Raw genomic sequence first — 18804 nt, forward strand, 5'->3', positions numbered from 1 at the left:
TCTTTAGGCCACTATGGCCATCTTCCCTGTCTCCCTTTGTTTCCCTTCACTGAAATTGTGTTCCACAAAGAGGGACCTCGCATCAGTGCACAAAGCAAGGTTCTACAACTTGAAGGCACTAAGAATAATAAGAAAGTCAGTCACAAGGAAACAAGTGTCTGAACACCGAGGGGAAGGTGCTGTAGCCAGTTTCTCATATGAAACTCTGGGTTCGTCAGTAATAAGCAGTTGTTCAACAGGATCCAGTGCTTGGAGGATGTTTAAGAAACAATGCATTATTTTCATAGTGCACGGGGTACTTAGCAAGTGTCTTCTATTCTCTGCATCTAGGTATAAACCTTATGTTAACATGCTTGTCTTTGCTTTTAATTCAGGCTAATTTTCATCGCCCCAATCCTCTGTGAAGGCCATAGGCCTGCCATTGGTTCTCTCATGCTACAGTTGGTAGAGTTTTGTTCCACTCTGAAGTCGGGACTTAGTGTTTTGGTTCATCAAATCCAGTGCTGATGTCTTTGAAGATTACCTGTGTCCACAAAAAAAGGCTGCTACATACTCACACACACTGAGTCTATATGAAACAGGTACAGAAACTCCATAAATACCCCCTTGATACCGTCATTTTAAAGGCGACTCATGGAGCAACTTTGTGTGTTATGCAGAACATAAACAAAGGTCAGCTCAACAAAGCAAGCATGTGTTGGTGGACCTTGGGAGGTGGGAGGAAATTTAAAGAAAAATTGGGTCTGTAAAGCAAAGCACCAAATGTTGGGCCTAGATGGATGACCGTCAGGCATGGTGAGGACAGGCCCCATCTGTCTGTATAACTGTTGTTCTAGGGGTCTGTGAAGAGCAGAAAGGGACTTAATTCATGTCAACTGAGTAAACAACGCACGGATGAGAGGGAAGCAATTAAATCGGGGCACTTCCTATTCTAGGTTTAGGATGTGTACAGGTGTATTGTGAATTCTGTAGTTGGTAGATTCTATTTCATGTGGCAACGATATAGCCAAAACGGAAGGCAAAGTCTTCACCTGTCCAGTTTTTGAGGTAAATTTAGGCTTGCGTGTGAGCCTAAATGAGGGATTCTGAGAGGTGATTACTGGCTTCAGTCTCTGTGTGAGGTATGAGCCTGGAGTTTGTTTGATGGTCAAGGTATTAATTACAAACATTTCTCAAAATAAAATCTGGAAATGTATGCTTGTCTGTGATTCAATGTAATTGCGCCTGAGGCAAATTAAAGTTGGGTAAAAAGCAAAGTCTGGGATGGCATACATGAGATCAAAGTGGGTTTAGGTGAGATAATTACAGACATTTTGTGATTGCTAGTGGAGTTAGAGGATTTTCCTCTCTCGCTGGCACGGGCTTGTATATGTATGCATATTTGTGCATGCGCCTGTGGGAAAGGTTTACCTGTAATCCAGTTCAGGGACTTGTGTGAAGGTGAAGGTTTGTGAGGCAGTTCTGGGACTGAGACGTGGTATAATTTTGAGATTGGATGAGGCAGTCTGGACTGCGGATAGGACCAGGAAGGAGTCTGTGGTAAGTTTGTGTAATTAGTTTCCAGATATAAACATCTTGGGCAATCTTTCTTGTGTCCACAAACGGATCAAAAAGATGTGCGTGAGTGTGTGTGAGTGCGTGTGTGTGTGTGTGTGTGTGTGTGTGTGTAAGACAGGAGTTCAAATAGGCACAGAGTTTGTGTGCTCATGTAGCCGAGTTTTTCAGCCTGGATTATTTCTAAGACATCTGAATTGTATCTGAGTGTGAATTAAATCCCAAAAGCCGGCTTGACCAGGGAGCGTGAGTCCGTGTTCGTGCGTATGCGCGCGACAAGTTGGATCTGGACCTGGGACTGGAGCTGAGACCACATTAGGGCGGCGGAGTGGGGGGTGGGGTGGCCGAGGAGGTGCGACTGGAGCGGGCGGGCGGTCCCGGGGGCTATCGAACCGGGGCTTCGGCTAGCTAGCTTGGCTGGTTGGGGACAGGCAGGAACCAGAGCAGCACTGCCGCCTCTGGCGCGAAGGCTCAGGCGCCTCCTCCCGCCTCACCACTGTGGCTCTGTGCACGCTGCCGGCCGCTGCTCTCTACAGCCTCTGAAGAAGAAAGCCCGTGAGCCGCTTTCTCTTGAACCATGGCTTCGGGTCGAAGGGGCTGGGACAGCTCCCACGAAGATGATCTGCCTGTGTACTTGGCTCGGCCGGGCACCACAGATCAGGTCCCACGGCAAAAGTACGGAGGCATGTTCTGCAACGTGGAGGGCGCCTTCGAGAGCAAGACATTGGATTTCGATGCTTTGAGCGTGGGACAGCGCGGCGCCAAGACTCCCCGGAGCAGCCAGGGCAGCGGCCGCGGCGCGGGGAGCCGGCCAGGGGTGGAGGGAGACACGCGCAGGGGTCAGGGTCGGGAGGAGAGCAGGGAACCCGCGCCCGAGTCGCCCAAATCTGCTGGGGTGGAGATCCGGAGTGCCACCGGCAAGGAGGTCTTGCAAAACCTCGGTCCCAAGGACAACGTAAGTAATCGGGGCTCTTTCCTCCTCTGGCCTTCGCCCCCTTCCCCAGCCTCGGCCGCCATGGCCCGGGCACAACTTTCTTGCTCACACTTTACAAGGAGATAGGCGACTAGGCTCAGAAAAAAAAAAAAAGCCATCTGCCCGGGGCCCCAGGATTCTCACGTGTCTGCAATTGTCTCATCTTCCTGTGTGCACGGTAAGGGTCTCAGGCCTGGGTCGTCACCCAGGGATGTACCCCTGACCGGTTAGTTCTAGGTGGGTGTGTCAACCCTGCCAGTCTGGGAGGACTTAGGGATTCCCAGCCTCTCTCTCTCCCTCCGATGAACTGACAGCACAATTGTCTTGGTCCCCCTCGGCTCTAGATTAAAACTCAACTCAGGTCACCGGGGCAGAGGTCAGATTGATGCTAAGAAAATGGGGTCATCTCTACAGAGTGTGGATTAAAGCAGAGAATGAAGAGTCTTCTCTCTGACTTTTGAAACTTTTGGGTGTGGGGCCACTAAACAGCCGAATCTTCGTGTCTCACTTCTGCGGTAGCATGGCGTTTCACATCTGTGTTTATGAAGAGTGTGTTTGTGTACATAGCTTGGCACACGACTGGGTCTCATGGGAGGCAGCTGTCTCTGTAAAAATATCACACATTTGAAAATAGATGGGGGTTTTAAGAGCGCATAGTAAACCAGCACGAGCTGCCGGCCCCCTGCCGCTCTTACATGTGTCAAAGCTAATTTCTTCTCTGTGTGTTCTAGAGAAAAATCTCAGGCCATGCTGAAGTGTCTGAGGTTACTGGGACGACTTGTATGTCGATTTCATAGAAAGTCAGAGGCAGGATTCAGAAAATTCAGGGCCGGTGGAGGTCTGGAGAAATCGAAGTTCAAACCATAGGGTCTGAGTTGGGGAACAGTAGGAATCAGAATTGTGCCCTCCGCCCAGTCTAGGTAATGGCTGTGCAACCCACCCCCTCCCATGTATTATTCCTCACTAATGCCATCAGGAATAATATCCTGCAATGGAAATGTCTGCTTCCCAGTGATTACCGTTAAGACTCATCCTGCTCTGAGCTGTTTTTCCATTAAAATGCAATGAGCTGGTGAAAGGCCAGCTTATCTCTCACCGCTTCAATTTTTGGTAGTTTTTTTTTTAAAAAAAAAAAAAAACCAAACTTTTAAATACTGTTACCATCCAGGGAAAGCAGGACCCGAAGCTAGCGCTGGGTGGAGAGGCCTTTTGTAAGGCATGCCCTGGAATTACTCATCTCCTTTATGGTTTTCACATCCTCTTCCAGTATGAGACTCTTGTAGGCCGGCCCACCAGCCCTTTTAGGGAAGGCGTCTGGTATCTTAGAATGATTTTGGCAGATTTCACAACTGAATAGCCCTTTATAGAAAGGTAATTGCTTCTCTACACGTCTAACTCCATCACTCTTCAAATGGTCCTTTCCTGGCGTGAAGGGGGGCAGGAGGGTATGGAAAAGGTCAGAAGCAATTGCTGTGAGTCAGTATCGTCCCCCTTGCTGGAACAGCCCTGATGTCAGCCAGATAATATGCTTGGTGTGCAAGACTGAAGCAGGGCAGCTAGAGAGAGGGAAAATGTTCTTCCTTGAAACCAGCGTTCTTCCGTGAAACCCAGCAGTTCTCTCGGGTTTGCTCCCTCTCGCGAGCTCTGTACTTTGGGCTCCTAATTGAAAAATAATAATACGACTCAGACAGCAGCAGGGTTTCAAGAGCTACATGGGTTTTTGAGTTCAGGCTTGCTGTCTGCTTCATGCAGGCCATGTTATTATCTCTAATTTCCTTTAATCACACTGTTTTAAAAAAAAAAACAGAGAGGTTATCTAGCTCTGTACTTGAGGGTTATTCCCTTGAGGCTAGGGACTGCGTGTTTGGGTTTATCTCCGAGCCTGGGATGCCTAGCATATTGGAGGTGTTTGAGACGCGTTTGATATTAAAACTCCTTATTTAAAACATCTGTTTCATCAGGCTGATGCGAGATGGCATCTACACTGGCCTAAATACTGCTGTCGTCACGGGGGAGCCCACGGTCTCATGAAGCAACTTCTCAGATTAGAAAGTTACCCAATTTGCCTGCCTATATAGTTTCTGCAAGTTGCTCTTGGTTCTCATCTTAGAAAAATAAGCATTCCCTTATTTAGAGACATTTTCAAAGATTTAAATATGTGTTGTTTGACTCTCATGTTTGTCTGAAAAAAGGAAGTGTGATGGCATAGTAGGAAGACCTAAACCACAATGGCTCAATAAAACAATAACAGCCATTTTTCTTTCTTTGTACCTGCCAGTTGTCTACAAATGCCACAAGGGAAGTTCTGTTCATACTTGTCCTTCGGAGATCACCTCCACGCATCAGCAGTGGAAGGAGTCTATGTCTACTTGCACACAGACCTGGAATCTTTCTTGCAGAAGTAATAAGTGTTATGGAAGCTCAGCTTTAATTGGCTAAAGCACATATGCGGCTTTAGAGGAACTAGGCAACTACATGCTGACCATAATCCTGTAAGACTAGAAATAATTTATAAATAGCTCTATCTGTCCAAGAACTAGGGATGGACTACGGGGGATGGAGGTTGGGGAGCTGGCTTCATCCCCTCACCAATAATCTATCTTAAACTTGTAACTAAGTCTTCTTCTGCTCTTGGATTCCCATCCACAAAATGAAAACACTGACTACTTTGTTTATAATAAGAGCTTAGCATATATTCAACTTCATTTCTCTTTATATGCTTGAGGGCAGTCTCTCTGTGCACAAACACACGAGTGCACACACATACAAATGTCTCTGTCTCTCTGTCTGTTCCTGCCTCTCCCTCTGCCTTTCTTTGGGGTTTACTCTGTAGCCCAGGGTAGCTAGGGAAGCACTTTGTAGTCAAGGTCCTTAAACTTGTGATGACCTTCCTGCCTCTGCCTACTGAATGTTTGGACATGAGAAGTCTGCTTTATTGGTCTTGTTATCCATAGCTTCCTTACTTCCCTCCTGTAAACGCATTCCACTGTTGTGATTTCTTTCCCAGGCTGTGCTGTGTTGTATAAGTTTTCTTCTGAAAAGACAGTGCCTTGGCTTGTGCGTTGAACCCTGAGCTCCAGATGGGATGCAGCCATGGCAAAGTGCATTAGGCTGCTTCGTTTTCTGGATTTACATGCAGCATATGCTCGCATTGTTGAGATTACATCTAGTGATTAAGTATCTGTGTCTTATTGTCTTCATATTAAGCTCCTTGCTACTCAAGCTTCCAGAAACTCTCTCAAGCTTCTGTCACACTGGGATGGCCCATTCTATTATGGTTCAGATAATTTTTTTTTGTTAAAAAAAGCAAGCTATAGACTTTTAGTTTCTTCCTTGCAGATTCAGCACTGTCTTAGCTCCTTCCTCTACTTGACCATTGCTTTTGAAGCCATAGTCTACGACTCAGCACTACCAGTTTTATGCCGTCTGCAGCCTTGATAGCAAGAAACTATTGCAGGTATAAGGAAGTTGAAACAGACACCAAATAATCCCAAATCCCATAGACGGTAAGTAGACAGCAGCAGAATCTAAAATCGCTCTTTCGTGATCAGCGCTTGCTGTAGATGGCGAGTGGCATTATTATTCTCATTTCAGTAGCCTGAACATTGTGCCAGCTCCAGGAATGCTACAATAATACCAAGCAAAGGCAGATCTTTCACCAACACCACTAGAAAACTGCTATCCTGCCGCTTACTCAGTACTTAGAGAAGCTTTGGGAGGAGTCACTCAACCCATGAGAACAGCTGATGCAAAATCTTCGTTTGTCCAAGTTGATCTAAATCCACTGTGAGATTATTGAGAAGAGTACTGGTAAAAAAAAATTAAGATACATCTTGTTTCTGACATACTAATCACCACACCCCTTTTAAGGGAATGAGTGTTTCCAGTAAATTCTAAATAGGTTAATTAACAAACATGTTTGGCGGAATAAAAGTGTAAAAAGCTTGCAGCATTATATAGTGAATGCCCCATTTTTTGGTGTCAGCCACCATAGAGCTAATTTTATGATTCTAGACCTATATGTAAATGGTTATCTGAACAATGTGCTCAAACTTTTCTCATGATAGAAACTCATGCAGCTGAAGTTTTCCAAGGCTGGCTCATACTTATAAGATGACACTAAGTGCATAGGAAAGCACTTTTAAGTAAAAATTGTGTATTCTTAAGATACTTTTCTGCCCAAGGGTAATTTTCAAAGCAACAAGAAAATTACCAAGAGGAGAAGAATTATGACACAGAGTCTGCAAGAACAAATGATACCTCAAAGGCTTTGCCATCCAGGAAAATAAAGCCATGACACTTTGATTACATGGGTTTGTTCCTGACTCAATTCCAAGGGCCTTGGCTCATTGCTAGTTCCCTGTTTCCCATGTGAGGTTCAGTACAAGATGCTTCCCCTATGAAGTCAGCTAAGGCTCTGGGGGTAGAAGAGAGAATTTGAACAAAATAAAATATGTGGACCCTTACTTTTTTTTCAGCCTGACTTTTAAGTGTTCAAATTTGGTTGGTGTTCCCTTCCTTGCCCTGTGAAAAGAATGGCCACTGGAAATAGAAGTCCAGATTTACAAAGGTCCCTGGCTGTCAGCCCCCAAGCCCAGGAGTACCCATGAATCAGAGGAGAGTGCTCTAACACAAGAAAGGACATGTGTTTCCTATGGAACAGAGATCTTACTTTCCCAGCTCAGGGGATAGCCTTGAGTTGAGTGTTTCTGCACCAGAAACTGAACTGTTTGAAAACTCTCAGCACTCCTGGGAAGTTTGACAGTGCGTTTTGAGGAACATACAAAACATGTCTTCTAAGTAATGCCGCAATTGGCAGGGTTCCCTCCTGCTAATGGTCTCTGGAAACTGGCTTGTGCTGACTGTTCTTATAATGTATAATATGGCTGCAGTGATGTCTGTTAGGGTTTCTGTCAGCAACTCTTGGAGCTGATACTGGTCATGATTTATTTCTGCTGGGCAGCACTCTGTAGAGGTGTCCCCGTGAGATGCAGAGAAAGTTTCCTGGAAGTAGAAAACTGACTGGGAGGAGTACAAGCTGAACCTCCATTTCTGCTTGGGCAAATTAGAACTTTCTAAATTAAACTTCAAGGAAAATAATGTTGAATATATCTCTATTCTTTACGTGACCTCGTGGCATTTTGCAAGACAGTTCAACTTCATCAGGAGAATAATAAAAAGAGGTGTGGAGAGCAAACCAAACCAGAAAAGTTATTCACAGTCTCAACATTCAGCCCTAACCAATTTACTAGCTGGAGTTTTGCCAACACATTTCCCTTCTCTCTGAGCTTGGAGATTATTGGTTCCCTTCCTAAAATGAGGTGGTGGTCCAGATGGTGGCTATGGTAATGGTGCATAAAGTTTTCTGATTTGGAAGGTATTATCTAAGTATTTTTTAGCATGTTTGATATTCTATATATTTGTGTGCACAAATATATATATACAAATACATGTATATATGCATTATATACAAAATATTGTGTTTATAGAGTATGAGAACTCTAAAATGCAAGCAACAATGACAACTACAAAATAAGAGTGTCACAGGCAGGATAGATGCCCCAGTAGGTAAAATGTCTGCTGTGCACGTATAAGGACCTGAGTTTGGAATGCAGTACTCACATGACATCCAGGTACGGTGGCATGTGTCTGTAACTGCAGCACTAGCACACTCTAAGGGATACCTCGCTAGTCATCTATCCAAATCAGAAATCAACTGCCAGCCTCCATCTTTGCAACACCATACACACACACGGGGGAAAGGAGAGGAAGAGAAAAAATATCACAAAAGATACCAATATAACTCTTGGTCTTTTTTCTCTTTACCCTAGTGGGTTTTGTCCAATCAGTGAGCTAGTGTTTGGAAGCTTGCGTTCTCTAAATTGAAGACACAGACAGAAGAGCTATGTTTCAGCATTGTCGGTGACAAGCTCAGTGTTGCTCAGATCTTTAGTGATGGATGCTTCCTCCTGAAAAATTTCTAGGAGAAATTTTCAAAACGATGGAGCAGAAACATGTATGAAAATGCCAAGTAAAATAGATTTTGGTTTGTGGTGTTCATCATTCTCAGTGTGTGGGATTGGACTAAAGAGGCCCAGCTTAGTCAGGTGGTGGGAGTGTAAACCTGTAATCCCAGCACTCAGGAGGCAGAGGCAGGCGGATCTCTGTGAGTTCAAGTTCAGCCTGGTCTACAGAGAGAGTTCCAGGGCAGCCTAGGCTGCACAGAGAAATTCTTGTCTCAAAAAACAAACAAACCAAAAAAAAATTCAAACAAACCAAAAAACATTAAAAAGAGGTCTAGTTTGAAGATTCCTTAAATAAAATGAGACTTCCTAAATCACCTTTCCTGTTTGTCAGTTACTAACTTATTCACAATTTTTTGAATACTAACTATACAGGTACACATGGAAAAAACAAACAGATGCATTATACTATGTACTGATGCATGTCTGCAGTTTCTGTAATTCAGGAGGCCTAGGTAGGGGGGTTGCTTGAGGACTGTGGGACTCACTTAAGCATCACACTGAGAATTATCTCAGAAAAGAAAGGATGGAAGGGAAAAAGACAATTCAGGAAAACAATTAGAAAACATTTTTAAAAATGCAAGCCTACATTTCTTCATAATCTTCCAAAAGAAACCCCATGAATACAATAGTGGCTTTTTTTTTGACTCATCTTTGAATCACACACACACATACACTTTCACATTAGGTGGGAAGATGCAGTATTTCTATGTTCAAGTTCCCTTTTTGTGTATACCAGAGTTTGAATGTGGTTACCCCCACCCCAGTTTATACGTTAAAATCCACACCCATAATGTGATGGTTGTTAGGAAACAGGGCCCTTAGGATATTATGTTCTCAGAGAAGAGCTCTTGTGAATGTATGGGATTCAGTATCTTTATGAGAGAGATCCCAAAAACTGCTTTGGTTTTTCTACCATGTGACACGGTCAGAAGGTTCATTCTAAAAGTCAAAAAGCATGCCTTTCCCAGACAGGGAATATGCCTTGATGTTCCACTTAAGTATAAGAAATTTAACTTAAGTATAAGTTCTTAACTTAAGTATAAGTTCTGTTGTTTAAATGTCACATAGTTTGGAGTGTTTTATTAGAGATGGTGAAATGACAAAGCTACTCAAAAGCAAAGAAAATCAAAACAAATGGCAATAACAACAAAACCCTAGCAAATGCTTACAGCCTCTTCAGGTAGAAACACAGAAACTCAATACCTTTCTGCCCCCACGAACACACCACAGGCACTACCCCACAGGAAAACGTCACATAGGCCACAATTGGTGAGGTTATCCTGATGCATCATTAGCACCTAAAACTCTATGATTCACAGTGCGATTTCCTCTAGGTTTTGTACATTCTATAGATTCAACAAATGTACAAACGTTTCTCTATTATTCTAGCCTCTTACAGAATCATTTCACTAATGATTGCACTGTTCCTATTCAGTCTTAACCTTTATAGTATATCAGATGCAAGTCATCCTGGGGAAATTGGTTCTAGAACCATCTGGACACTGACATCCATGGATATTCAAGTCCCTTAAGTCTGCTGTCTCTATCTGTTGGCGGGGAACAAGTGGATGTAGGAAGATGACTGTAATTAGGATAATACGTTATCTATCCTTTCTATATATTTCCATATAGGATTTTTTTCACTGAATTATATAAATGTTATTTCCTCTGTATCTCTTCATGATTGCTAACTCATTTATTTTTAGTACTGAATAATAATGTGTTGTTTGGCCCTTTCAGAGATTATTTATTTTGCCCCCTGAAAGGAATAGGAGTAGTTTCAAATTTTGGAAATTATACATAAAAATACTTTATATATGTTAATAAATTTTTTAGAACAGATATTTTAATTTGTGTAGATACCAAGGGACATAAATGATTAATCATTTGGCAAGTGTGTACTGGGGCTGGTGTCAATTTGCATGCTACCCAGTCAGAGTCTTGCTATTCAGAAAGTGCAACAGCTTTGGCAGTTGTCAGTCTTCTATATCTAGTAAGTGCAATGGCATCTTGTCATGCTAACTTGCAGCTCTCCAGTGGCACCAGAATGACCTGAAGCATCCTTTGATCCGCAGCCTTGCCCCTGTGGATCATTTGTGGGACTCGGTTAAGGTCTCTGGACCAAGTTTTAATTTCATTGTTTGTGTTCTTATTGTAGGGGTTTAAGAATTTTTTGTTTTGAATAACAATTTATCAGATATGTCTTTTGCAATTATCTTCTCCCATTGGCTTTTCTTCTTGCCTTGATATTATTGCTCTGAATGACAGTGAATCTCAGCTTACCAAGTTAGCTCTTTCGTGGCTTGCAAAATTGGTATTCTTTCTGAAGCACTGCTTTGTTCCTAAGGTTGTCTGTATTGTCTCTTGTGTTATCTTAAGAGTTTTGAAGTTTTCCATTTCTCATCTCTGTCTTTTCTGTTTGAAACATATTTGCATAAATGAAGTAAAGATTGTATATGGTTTTTCACATGGGTGTTCAGTTGTTTTAGACCATTTATTGAAAAGACACTTACTTTACTCCATTGTATTGTCTTTGACTCTTTGAAACAACCAATTGACTATGTGCCAATCTATTTCTAGGCTATTGATTGAGGTCCATTTATCAATATATTTGTTCTTTTGTCGATACCATACTGTCTTGATAGCTGTAGCTTTGTACTATGCTTTAAAGCTAGTTAGGGTTGGTTTCTTTACCTTTATTCTTATCCTAAACGTGCATTGATTATTCTGGGTCTTTTCATTTCCATCTAAACTTTTTAGTGATTTTGGAATTAGTCACAAAATGATTTCCTGAAATTTAGGCATGTATTTAATATGCAGATAGTTTTAATATACTGATAATTTGACAACAATGAGTATATATACAAAGATGGACAATTTGTTCATTTATTCAGCTTTTACTTCATATCTTTCATCATCTTTCCTCACATACATATCATATTCATTTTGTTAAACTTACAGCATTTTATTTGGACAGTGCTATTGTAAATGACCGTGTTTATTCAAGTCCAGCTGTTCTGTGCTATTACATAAGAAAGCAATTGACATTTGTACACAAATCTTGACTCCTATGTTCCTTCTATCTTCATTAGTCCCAGGAAGAATTTTTGAGCAGCAATTTATTTTTATTTTCTACATAGATGATCACGTTATTAATGGAAAATGGTGGATTATTTCTATGGTAATAAATTTTCTGAATAGTGCTGCCTGTAACTTGCCCTTACAAACCAGACTCTTACCCAACCTGTTAGCCAAATCAATAGTGTGTTTTGAGTTCATTTATAACTATGTGCTCATTCTGCTTATATACAGTATAGTCAGCTATTTAGGATTAATTAACCTTTAAGGAAAACATTGTAGTCAGTCTTACTTGGATGCAATGTAATTAACTCCTACAAGCTCAGCTAGGTTCATGCCTAGCTAATTTTTCCATGTTCCCTATTTCTTCCCCATGGCCTATTCCTGTCTCTGACTCAGAATGATGTAGGTGTGTGTAAGATGTGGTGATTCGACCTAACCAGCAAGGCACTGAAAGCAATGTCCCCCAAATGCTGAAAACCACACGTGGAGGAGGTATGGACAGATAATATCTAGTTGTGTATGCACTGTAATGAGTCTATACGGCTATAAAACTTCTCCCTTTATGAAACTCCTGCAAAGATTGATTAAGACATATGTTCCTTACCTGTGGGTAAAAAGCACCAATGGTTGGTTTCTTTGCTTTGCTGTGGTACCAACTCAATTTCTTTCTTCCCTATCTGTATACTTTTATTTCCCTTTCCTTGTCTAATTGCTCTGGCAATTATGCTATTTAGTAGCATTGTCAAGAAAGTATATTCTGCCTTGTCTTTGGTATTAGTAGAAATGTTTTATATTTCTTCCTATTGAGTATGATGTCATCTGTAGGTTTTTGTGCACAAGTCTTTAATCAAGATGATGAGGGTGCTCTTCCTCCTTTGTAATTTTCTCAGTTTTTATCATGAATGGTACTAGATTTTGTAATTGCTTTTCTGGCATTTACTCATATAATTATGAAATTTTTTTCGTGTTTACCCTGTTGAAATTATGTATTACATTAACTGACTTTCAAATGTTGAATAGCTTTGCGAATTTGATGTAAATAATACTTGGTTGTGATATATAACTTTTATTTATATGTATTATTGTATTTGATTTTTTTAATTTTCATTGGAGATTTTTAAAATAGTATTTATAAAAAATACTAGTGTATAGTTTTCTTTTTTGTATTCTGTGCCTCTGGCTTTAGTATTACAATAATGTTGGTCTTAAAGAATGAGTTAGAAAATGTATGGTTTTATTTTTGGCTCTAGAGAATTGATATAATTTATTTTCTAAATGTTTGGAAAATCCATTCTTCACCCATCTAGTCTTCATGCTTTGAGTTTAAGGTTATTATGTAGGTCTACCCTCTTAGATTTTTTTTATTTCTTCTGGTGTGAGTTTGATAAAGTGAACGGGTCCCTTTCATCTACACTATCAAAGTTGTTGTTCATAATACTTGTTTATTAATCTTTTAGACATGAGTTTGCTAATGATGTCTGCTGCTTTCTTTACCCCACTCTACTCCTAAGTATCACAGCTCAATGGAAGCCAACATGTGACATTGGCTTAACTAAGATGAGCATTGGAAGTGACATACCTAGCAGTGAGAACTGAGATCAAAAAAGGAAATCAGAGTTTGGTCAAATCTACATGGATGCAATGGTATCAAAGCAGAGAAAGAAAATATCAGAGCCTGTGAGATGCTGAGAAGAAGCTGAGAGCTAGAGCCAAGGAGAAGAGGCATGAGAAGGGAACACACACAGGTGTCATTCTGCACCCCAGCTGCCCTGCCTAGTGATCCTTTTCATTGGCCTCTGTGGCTTTCTGGTATATTGACTGAAAAGCATTCACTAAGGAAAAGATATTATTCAAAGAATGGTTCCGGAGAAAGGGCTTAACCCAAGTCCACAAGACCCAGGGTCCTACACAGTGTTACTGTAAACGATCTCTATTGAATGCAAAGCCATTTGGTTTATTTCCAAGAAGCTAAAATATTCTAATGAAAAAAAATTCCATGGTTATGCATGGTTATAAGTGGACTAGGGAGGGATTCTTTTCCTCTGGGTAATATTCCCACTTCCTGGCACTTAGATCGCAATAAATAAAACAAGGGCAATTGAAAGTTGTGTGATAAATGGATATTGCTTGAAAAGAAAAACATAGTTGATGAATGACAATATATCATAAGTTTTTTGGGCATTTAGTTTTCTTCTATACACTACCCAAGGAGAAATTATGAAGTCAGTCTGAGGTATACCATAAAAACTTTTCAGTGAGACTTTAGGGGGAGGAGTGAGACTGGAGATTTTGAATTGGGTTATAAGGGGTTTTCAAAGAATAACCAATATGCATTCTATCAACTAAGACTTTGTAAATGAATGATACCTTTCATTTGTGCAGGAAAATGTTTGTGAACTTTCCCCCATTAAAACCAAATAAGTATTCAATCCTTTATAAACAATAATATATTTTTTCAATTATTCAATTGCATTTAGCAAAAATATTCATAGGAAAGAATACACACACACATAAACTGTATGTCAATGATGTTTTATTCACAAAGAGTGGCTTATAGATAGTTTGTCAATCTCACATATTTCTGACTATAATAAAAGAGTCACAGGTGTGTGTGTGCATGTGTGTCTGCCAGTCTTGTCTGCCTGTCTGTGTCTCTCTGTCTTTTGTCTCTCTGTCTGCCTGTGTGTCTCTGTGTGTGAATGGCTGTTTCTATATCTCTCTGTCTCTTTGTCTGTGTGTGTGTGTGTGTGTGCATGTGTGCATTGCAGTCAAGAGCAAAGCAAACCCTAACAAAAAAATAAAGGAAAAGATTTAGTACTCTGAGATAAACATTGGAAGTGAACAAGGACATGTGAAAAGCAGGTTTGTTGAAAAACAAAGCCAGGAGAATGGGGGAGGCTGACGAGGACTATCTATAAATCACAGAGGGAAAGCAACAAATAAAGGAAGTCTGCGTGATTAGGAAGGAGGGCTGCAAACAAAGCTTTACTGGGATGCTAGGAAAGGGGGAGCTAGGGATGCTATAAATATCAGCGGCTGCATGGCGAAGAGGTGCATGGAAGGAAGCCCTCATGGAGTTAGTTAGTTAATGATATCATTAAGTGCTTGGAGACAAGGTTAGGCTCACTCACACCTAAGACATGTCAACTGAGTGAAGAAATAGTTTTTGGAGAGCTGAAATTATGACTTACTCAATACGTGTGGTTCAAACTTCGTAAGGAAAGAGTCTCCTTTGGGAGAATGAGATGTTAGCCCATTAGAAGTTGTGTGTTTCCTGTTCAGTATACTTGTCCTAGATCAGAAAGCCAGCCAGAGCTGGGACTGACTGCTGGCGACATTCAGTGAGCATCTATTGCTCTGACTCTATTTGCTTTTTCGCTTATCCTTTGGCTCATTCACAGGCCCAGCCCATCAGATTTACTGAGCATCCGTCATTTTCCCCTGCATGGGTCACTCAACAATCTGTAAGATTCTTAAAGAGACTGAATAAAAATGTAAAGGCCTTAAAAGCCTTCAGGTATGATGGCTCAGAGGAGCACCGCGTGCTCTTCAGGTCACAAGATGAGGAAGGCAAAAGACTGGTAACCTCAGAAAGATAGGGGCCATAAAGCAGATTCGCACACCTAGACTGTGGGTTCCCGAACAGAAGCAACTTTAAATATCAGTTCCGAAGCTTGATCCTACCATCTTACTTAACATGGGGGGGGGGGGAAGATCTTGAGAGGGGAATAAGGATGAAAATTAAAATAAGTGATTATTATATGGAAAAAACTTTATTTTAATTGTGATAAAATATATAGAGCACTCAATTACCTTTGAGTGATACAAGGTATATTTATAAGACAGTAGTAATCATGACAAATAACTAGTTCTGGAAGTTTCTAACTACCCCCAAAAGAAGACTGTATGCCCTTCCACATCCACCCTCTGTTCTTTCTTCCGCCCCCAACAACTACTAGTATGCTATGAATTTATTTATCCTGGATATTCCACATGAGTATGTTGTATGTTATGTGTGCTTTTTTCTGCTTTCTTTCATTTAATGTAATATTTTCATAATCAACCTGTGTTCTCTGATATATCAGTACTCTATTTTTATGGCTTGGCAATGCCCTGCCATGTTGGTATGGCAGCGCTTATTTTTCCAGCGTGAACACTGGATCTTTCCACATTTTATTCATTGTGAATAGTGGTGCATCAGGCACTTTGTAAAGTTCTGTGCATTTATTAATTTAATCTTGTTGTCTTCACACACATTCTCAGAGGGAACCACCAGAGTTATACCCACTTCGTGTGTCAAGGAAGAGACATCAGGTCTATGTCTCTCATGATGGAAGTTTTGGGTGTGTATTAATTAACACAATTGGTAGAAAATACCTATAAAGAGTGGAATTTTGATCTAAATTTCCTTCTTCTCATGTGAACACTCTTTCCGGACTCTCTCAGCTTTACTGTACATGAGAGGGAGGACAGGTCACGTACTACCTGATGCCTTCTGCAGGGTCCGCTCCAGTCATTTATATTTAGTGTATTTGGTATACATAAGTTTAATCAAATACCTCTGTTGAATAACACAAGAAAGCAAAGAAGAACGGGAGATTGTGTTTGAAGAAGTCACTCTGTCTATTTTTTAAATTGTTTTTATTGAGCTATATATTTTTCTTTGCTCCCCTCCCTTCCTCTCCCCTCCCCTTCTTCACTCTCCCATGGTCCCCATGATCCCAATTTACCCAGGAGATCTTGTCTTTTTCTACTTCCCATGTAGATTAGGTACGTGTATGTCTCTCTTAGAATCCTCTTAGTTGTCTAGGCTCTCTGGGATTTTAAATTGTAGGCTACTTTTTTCCCTTTATGTTTAAAAACCACTTATGAGTGAGTAAATATGCTTTTCTTTCTGGGCCTGGGTTAACTCACTCAAAATGATGTTTTCTAGCGCCATCCATTACCCACAAATTTCAAGATGTCATTATTTTTTTCTGTTGTGTACTCCACTGTGTAAATGTACCACATTTTCCTTATCCATTCTTTGGTCAAGGGGCATTTATGTTGTTTGCAGGTTCTGGCTATGACAAATAATGCTGCTATGAACATAGTTGAGCACATGTCCTTGTGATATGATTGAGCATCTTTGTGTATACACCCAAAAGTGGTATTGCTGGATCTTGAGGTAGGTTCTTTCCTAATTTTCTGAGAAATTGACATACTGATATCCAAAGTGATTGTACCAGTTTGCACTCCAACCAACAATGCAGAAGTGTTCCCCACATCCTCTCCAGCATAAGATGTCATCAGTATTTTTGATCTTGGCCATTCTTGCAGGTGTAAGATGGAGCATCAGAGTTGTTTTGACTTGCATTTCTCTGATGGCTAAGGATGTTGAGCATTTTTTAAGTGTCTTTCAGCCATTTTAGATTCTTCTGTTGAGAGTTCTCTGTTTAGGTCTGTACCCCATTTTTTATTGGACTATTTGTTCCTTGGATGACCAATTTTTTGAGTTCTTTGTATGTTTTGGATACAAAGAAGAACATTAAGACTCTCTTAGGCCACGGCAGTATATACATGCCAGTCACAGAGAAGTAAGGAGGCAGGCAGGTGAGAGTCTGTCTGTCTATGAAAGGTGCAGTCCATGCTTTGTCTCTATATCATCTCCACATTTGAGAACTCTTAATAGTTTCTGACCACTCTCCCTCCCAATGTAAGCATTTCCACTTTGCACTTCTTCTGGTTACTTGAGAATATAGTTATCAAATCATACCCAGTCATGTACAGTTATAGTTCGGTCTTTTGTGTGACACTGTGGCAAAGTAAGACATTCGGTGATTCTGATGCTATGCCTCAATCCCCCTGACTCATATCCAGAAACTGTCAGCTGTTATTTCAGCTTATTGCAGTGAGTACTGGCCCCGGGCCTGCTTCTGCCTGTACTTCAGAGCCTTTACAAAGGGCTTGAGAAATAACCCTCCTCTGTATTGTTTATACAAAAGCAGTATTAGCTTGTTATTGTTGCTGTTGATAGGAGCAACTTCATGAAAACTATTCATTGTTTCCAAGGACTTGGTTGGTGCTTGATTCCAAATTTATTTCTCCTTTCAAGTTTCATCTCCTTGTTTAATCAGCAGTGGTGTGGCTCCACAATAGCTGGGATATTGTCATAATTTCCATAGAAACCATCTGCAAAGCTGCAAACATAGAATTACACCCTCCCTGCTGGCTGAGGAAGGAAGGCCAGAGGGGTTATAAGAAAAAAGGCTCTCAGGGAGCCATAAATCACTTGGTGAGGGAAGAATTGGTGGGAGAGGAAATCACATTAGAGAAAAAAAAAATTGTGTTTGGTGTAGTCTTTGCCAGAGGGTGAAATCCCCTAACGAAGTGGCCAGTGGTGCAGGCTGCTCTCCAAGGTCAATGTCTGAAGTAGGTTACTCGCTGGAACTTGGTGCGCAGGAAGCTGCAGACAAAGGAGTCTTTCTCTGGGGGGCTGCTGATCTCACAGTTCATCAGTCACAGGGCAGATAGCCCTAATGTCCTGGTCGGCTCCTGGGCACGACAGGAGAGAAAACGGAGTCTAGTGCATTCACCTGCCAGGACACACCTTTCTCAGGACTGTCTCATTCCACCTGCCTAGTGTTCCCAAGGGCAAGGTGCCCTACTCCTGGGTTACAGGTGAGGAAGCTAGACGGTTCTCCCTCTCTCTTCTCCAGATCTCACTGCCCTCTTGAGTGTTTGGGGGCCTCTTTCCCACACCCCCAAAGCTGAATGAATCACCTGTGTGTGTGTTTCTGGGTGCATCTCTGTTTAATAATGACTCTACTGCAATGCAAACAAATATTAGCTAACTCTCCCCCACGAGCCTAGGGTCAGAAACTTTGAGTGCAATATCTTTAGCACCCAGCCAGTACCAACCCGTGGTTGACTCAACAGTCCTCAATCACCCTTTTGATAAAGAAATGAATAAGAAATTTCCAGTTAATTTGTTCAATCAATCATCTTTATAGCTGTGTCCCTGAGAGTTAGTTCAGTGTCTAGTATGTAAAAGCCTCCAAAAAAAAATGTCTCAATGGAATAGTGAATGAATCGGCCAGCTCATTAACTGGTATTATCACTTCATTGGTGACACCAAGCTTTTCTAGTTATACACATAATGTTATTGTGACTAGTTATACACATATGTTA

At 41.2% G+C, this 18804-nt stretch overlaps 1 protein-coding gene across 1 annotated transcript in view; it reads left to right on the forward strand.

Moving 5' to 3' along the window:
* Positions 1 to 2032: 2032 nt before the first annotated feature.
* The window catches only part of Dpysl3 (dihydropyrimidinase like 3), a 113393-nt gene continuing 96621 nt past the window's right edge, over positions 2033 to 18804 (forward strand). The window contains exon 1 of the mRNA XM_075968741.1: positions 2033 to 2509. Within this exon, the coding sequence (XP_075824856.1) occupies positions 2132 to 2509 (378 nt within the window). The 5' untranslated portion in view covers positions 2033 to 2131. The remainder of the gene's footprint in view (positions 2510 to 18804) is intronic.

Source organism: Microtus pennsylvanicus, chromosome 4 (assembly GCF_037038515.1).
Source record: "Microtus pennsylvanicus isolate mMicPen1 chromosome 4, mMicPen1.hap1, whole genome shotgun sequence".
Lineage (NCBI taxonomy): Eukaryota > Metazoa > Chordata > Mammalia > Rodentia > Cricetidae > Microtus > Microtus pennsylvanicus.